Source organism: Halyomorpha halys, unplaced genomic scaffold, assembly GCF_000696795.3.
Source record: "Halyomorpha halys isolate HHAL.00 unplaced genomic scaffold, Hhal_1.1 Scaffold577.1, whole genome shotgun sequence".
Lineage (NCBI taxonomy): Eukaryota > Metazoa > Arthropoda > Insecta > Hemiptera > Pentatomidae > Halyomorpha > Halyomorpha halys.
In genome coordinates, this window is record NW_027113760.1 from 323,386 (window position 1) to 329,596 (window position 6,211).

At 31.2% G+C, this 6,211-nt stretch overlaps 1 protein-coding gene across 5 annotated transcripts in view; it reads right to left on the reverse strand.

The window, feature by feature from the left end:
* The window catches only part of LOC106684392 (large proline-rich protein BAG6), a 46,202-nt gene that overhangs the window by 32,210 nt on the left and 7,781 nt on the right, over positions 1 to 6,211 (reverse strand). For all 5 annotated transcript variants that reach the window (XM_067051097.1, XM_014426447.3, XM_014426446.3 and 2 more), the window contains exons 4-7: positions 4,607 to 4,822; positions 4,374 to 4,518; positions 2,237 to 2,361; positions 2,006 to 2,102 (exon numbers count right to left, since the gene is read on the reverse strand). In XM_067051097.1, the coding sequence (XP_066907198.1) occupies positions 2,006 to 2,102; positions 2,237 to 2,361; positions 4,374 to 4,518; positions 4,607 to 4,822 (583 nt within the window). The remainder of the gene's footprint in view (positions 1 to 2,005; positions 2,103 to 2,236; positions 2,362 to 4,373; positions 4,519 to 4,606; positions 4,823 to 6,211) is intronic.

A 6,211-nucleotide genomic window follows, 5' to 3' on the forward strand; every position in this document is an offset into this window, starting at 1 on the left:
AAGTGGAGAAAAGAGGGAAAAATAATAAATATCACTGTTATAAAGCCCAATATCATGTTGGAATATAATGATGGCAAGGGTGGGGTAGATCACCAAGATAGCATATAAGATAACTTAGTTATCATATTTCTCAATTATGAGAAAGTACATAAAAAGTAATAAAATTTTTCTTTTTAACCTAATGGATATTGGACTTTTTAATGCTTGTGTTTAATTTCCGAAGATATCGAATATACCTTCTTCTTTATCTTCCTCTTATGCCATTTGCTAGCATTGAGGAGCCCCAATCCAGCATAACCACTCTTTTCAGTCCCTGCTTAGCCACTTCATCTCATTGAGGGATTTGCCTCTTTTACTTCCAATTCATTGATCACCTTACACATTCTGTTTAATATTTTGGCGTCTATCTTACCCGAGTTACTAATTAGATAAATATATTCCTAAAAATAAATATATTCCTAATAAATATATTAATTAGTAAATATATTCCTTCACTACCTCAAGTGTCTCGCCATTGCGGATCAGTTGGACATCTTCCTATTCTTCCCTCACCATAACCAGCACTTTACTCTTTAAGGTGTTAATTTGCATCCCTTGCCTGAGCAACTCTTCTTCCCATTCTACCAGAGCTTGTTGTAGTTTGGTCTTGGTGTCAGTTATTAGTAGGACTATGTCATCCGCGTATAAAAGGCTTTGTCTGAGACATTATGAATCTATGTTATTTATCCTCGGTGACTATGTAGAGTTTCAATTATTCTTCTGTTTAAAATGAAAGTACGTTTTCTTTGTTTTAAATTAAATTGCTTTTCTTACCTATCTATTTACTTGATAAGTGAGCATTCTCGGCAACAGATCTCTAATCTGCGGTCATTACAATGAGAGAAAAATAAGGGACAATATTACAAATATATTGAGAATAAAAATAATTCTATTTACATTAAAAAGTCAGTATTGTAAACAGTAATAAATATATTATAACTTTAACATACTTCTTGTAAATTTAAATATATCTATATTTGATTTTAATATACTTGTATTACTGTCCCAGATCGTAGTATATTGTTATTATTTCTCTCAATTTAACGGAGATAATTACCTTAGTTCAGGAGTTTTTGAATTTTTTTAAGGAAAATATTTAATTCAACATTTATTCTTTAAATTATCATATTTTTTTCCATACTAGTATGCCCATGAACATGAGTAGTGACAGAAAAAATCGAAAACTTATCACTTCAATAAAGTATGGGAACTTCATTACTTTCTTAATGGTGAATGATAAATGTTGTTGTTAAATATTCCCTGGAATACACCTTATACTGAAACATAGTGTATAAACTTATTATGCATTTCACACACCTTCTTCCCCTGTAGACTACGCTTATGACAAGTCGACCACGACACACTTTCAAGATAAAAAGTAGATCTTATATACCTAAAAGTTGGCCACTTTTAGGTATATAACACCTAAGGTTGGTCTATATGATACAGAAATACCAAGTTATATCACTTTAATTATTAAAGGAATTTATTTGATTTTAAATTTATCCCTGTAGTATGTAATGTATGTTATTTGTAAGACCATATCAGTAACAGATACCATGTATTTGTAATGAAATAACAATATTTTTGTTATTATTATGAAATTAGTAAATAATTACCATAATTTAAATAAAACTTGATTTTTTAAGGTTTAGACTAATTGAGAACTTGAGATGAAAATGACAGTAAATTATTAATAATTTTTCATTTAATTATGTCTGACATGTTAGTTCTTTGATTACTCAACAAATAGCACCTAATTTCAACTCAGTAATGTCAAAATGACAATTTAATAAGTGCTTCAAATATGACCGATTTATATGCACCACTCTGTATATTTCTAACATAGAAGAAAAGAACTAACTTAAGAAGAGAAAGAAAAGAAAACTCTTTATTTATCATACCTTACTTCTTAATAAGATAATAAAATTTATTGTTTTTAAATTATATAAATTTTAAAACTTACGGAACTGATTCTTCTCCAGAAGGTGATTCATCTGGACTGTTCCCTTCTGGTGTAGGCTCTGCATCTTCAGCTTGCATTTCACCGTCTGCTCCAGTAGCTACAAAAAAAAAAAAAAAAAAAAGAATAAATAATAAATACAAAATTTAATTGTATAATGTATATAACTGTATTTCCAATCAGAGTTGAAAAATTACAACTTATTTTAATATTAACTGCTATACATTACTTTACCTTCAATATTTATTATTGGTGGAGGATGTTGAACACCAACATTGCTAGTTCCACTAACAGCAGCAGCAAATGCAGCAGTTGTTGCAGCTTGAGCCACAGCAGCAATGCTTCCTTGCAAATCATCACTGAAAACAGATGAGTAAAAAATTGACAAAAATGTAAGAATGTGTATTTCAGAGGACATGAAAGCACAGCAGAAACAATGAAGAAATGGCAATGGAAAAGATGAAATACGGAAGCTGATATACTGTGTGTGTGTAATCCTGAATAGCTATACAAACTAAAAACCTTGGAAATTAATGTTTTAGGTTCTATTGGATGAGTTTCATTAAAGTAATTACTGTAGTGAATGAAACTGCAGTGAATTACTGTAGGGTTCGAAAGTACTCTTCGTTATCCTTGATTTTCTTTGTTTATTACATCATAAATGTTTTGGAGCTGTCAACTCATCACTGAAATATAATCTACTAACAACAATACACAGGTGTCTAATAAAACAAATTTCTCTGGCATCTGAAAATGATTTTCTAAGCATTAGTTCTTGGCCCTCTAACAAATCGTTTTAAAGAAAAAGAAATGCTAGTAGAACCAACTGATGTAAAAGAAATTGCAGAAAAATAAAGCATCATGCATAGACTGAATTGCCAGAAACTATATGAAGACTAAACTATTACAATTTTGAAGTGATGTATAGCTACATCATATTACGACAGGGCTTCACCATTTATGCAATATCTCTTTTCCCGGAGCATCTTTATGAGATTTGCAAAAAGGCTATAGATGTTGGGGACAGATCTGCAAATTACAGTGAAAGGGGAAGTAATTGGAAGCCCTAATTTGTGCAGTTTTACCACAGTAACCATTGTCACTAGTGATATTGTAAACTAGCTTTTTTAAGCTTGGAGAACAAATGCTTCTCTGCGATATGGAATTTTTTTTTTATTATTTAATCCATCAATCAGTCCAATAATGCTGAGTGATATTCACTTGATAATTTTGTCTTTTTCCAGGTAATCTATGAATATTATTTCATGCACATCCAAAAAAAGACTTTCTAGATTCTTTTTGACGGTTTTGTCTTTGGCCGCTTTGGTCATTACTGCTTTCCACTCATCTTACTGCTGATTTGGTTCTGGTGGATCGCTACCATTACACTAGAGCCATCCTGTGGAGAAATAACAATAATTGTAGATCTCTCAAAATCCATGGCTGCTGATCTAATCCATTGGTTGATAGCTTTTGCCATTAAGTCAACAGATTTTAAAATTTTGTCTTATTTATTAAAGACAGGTCTCTGCTATTTTAATTTTCAAGTTTATACCTCAATTGGAATTAGATTAGGACTAATACAGATGAATGAGTGAGTGAGGTTGAAAATGTGACTTGCTCTCTATCAAATGAGTGAGTTGTTCAGTAAATGATAGGTACTCACTTATAACACTAAATCTAATTCTCATGAACTTTTGTTTAGACGATTTTTAACTTTAAAAAAAGCTGATTCCTTATCAGTATATTGAACTTTTTGACAAAGTTGGTAAAAATCATTTTTTCTGCTCCATCAATGCTGCCCCTAGTTCAGGGCTGAATTTATAATAATATTAGGCATTTATTCAATATAATAATCATTAATTTTCCTGTAGTTTACATCATTTAAAAGTTAAAGACCAGAATCTGAAAAAGTTCAAAACTTTGGTGGTTCCAACACTAGCTTCCAAGCGTTTCCAGGTTAATTGGCCTATTACACAACTAAATTAAAACAATCAAAGATTATTTTTTAATATGGCCAGACTAACCATCTTCCCTCTTCTGATGGTATGGGGGAGGGTAGAGAGAGGGAGAGAGAGAGAGAGAGAGAGAGAGAGAGAGAGAGAGAGAGAGAGAGAGTCAACAATTTTTGTGCCTATGGATGCCAACATTTTAAATCACGCTTTGGTTATAGCAGTAATTTGTTTTGACAATAGGACAATCCCAGTAGGTTTCCTAATAAGATCTTATCAAATATTTAATAACAGTTCTAACTAAAATATGCTTTTTAAGCTGTGCCTTTTATTCAAATTTTTTGTGAACCTGTACTTATTTAAATTAAATGATACCTTACTACTTTAATAAAATATTTGCAAATGTGTTGGATACTAACTTGTTTGCATTGATTTCTTGCAGAGAATCTGACTGGGAAGGGCTTTCTAAATTAATAAGAGTGTAGCGAGCTCTTCGAAGCATAGCACGCGCCACTGAGAGCCTGCTTTGTGACAATCTGTGGCGAGGCTGTGGCATCGATATACCTAAAAATTAAGGTAGGGACCAATCAGAAGTTGTTAAAATGAGAGCAATGCAAAATCAACAGCCAAAAAAAAATAAATAAGAAGGTACCTTGGGCATCCATGAGATCTGCTGGAAAAGCCATTGCTCCCAGGTACATAGCATTACCGCTTGCCCCATCCATTCTACCACTAGGAGCAATAATAGTACGAAATGGACCACGCCTTGGAGCTGTGTTGGTCCTCCCTTCGCTTCCTGAGTTGGTAGTATCATTGTTACTTGATGGAGGAGCACGTTGTACAAGATGTATAACCTTGCCATGAACATCTGCAATATTAATAAAAATCAATAACATTTACTAATAGTAAGTCTCTACCTATAAATTTAAAAGCTAGATTTTTTAGAACAAAAAAAAATTATTTAAAATAGAAAAAAGCATTGATGTTACAAACTTTATTTATTTAGATACCAATATGAAGTTAAAACTGAATGGGTAACATAAAAAATATGATACATAACCATTAAAATATTATTAGTTATATAAACAAAACATGGTCGAGTTCATAACTAATGTGAGGTAAAACTAAGAAAGTGATGTATTAAAGCCTGTTTTTCAAAAGATAAACTTTACTAATTACAAGCTTTCTGTATTACATTTTTAATAATGGTTTTTCTTTTCAAATATCTTCAACTGACAATTTTCAGATCTTTATCGTTATTGTTGGTTCCTCATCTTTGTTTTCTTATGACTCAGGGGGTTTTAGAAGTTTTTTGTTTGGTGGGTTGAACTTCAAAAGATTCAGTAACATGTTCTTAGGTTTTGTCAAAACCTATTTTTAAATAGGTTTATTAATTTCAAGTCAGGATTCAGGGTAATCATCAAATACAACTCTTTTAAGCCTTAATTAGTGAAATCAAAATCAAATGAGTTAAACAGCTACTATTCAACTGTTAATAGTTACATTTCAAATATAACGTATATTAAAATGAATGAATTAAAACTTTCATTAATTATTTAACCACAAGAGCTCAAATAGAACTGTAAGTGTAGTGAAGCTTTTCAAGATCATGTGGTCTGTATACTGCAATATGATTGGCTCCACTGAATTGGCTATGTTAGAAACAAAGCACTTATGAAGCTGATGAAAAATTTATGTATTTGAATTCATTTTTATTTGTTTTTAAAATGAAAGAGCTTAAGTATTGCATAGAGGATGAAACAAACTGACAAAACTAAGGTGATAAAAATATTAACATTGGTAACTGGATTACTCATTTCATCTCATCATACAATCCCATTAATTGTACCTTGAGTTAATTATTTATTAAAAAAACTTTTTGTGTCATAATCTGAAGATAAAGTATCTTCAAACCATGACTAATAATACTCACTATTTTAAAAATTATAATTTTAGCAGCTATGAAAAAACTGACCGTAGGTACATTGATTTCTCTTAATGTTAATTACCACACTATACCTCTGTGGGAGTACTGTCAAAATAGTAACCAAACTGCTGCAATATACTGTCATCTATCACACTATAATAGTACGATGGTATTGTCTTAACAGAAGCTACATAGCCACATCTACTGTCAGCTATTAACGCTATACCATACATTAGGATCTGAATAAATATCCTTGTTTAATTAATGCTGATCATTCATATCAGGGTACTTATGAATGGGGGAATTAATTGTAGAAATACACACACATAT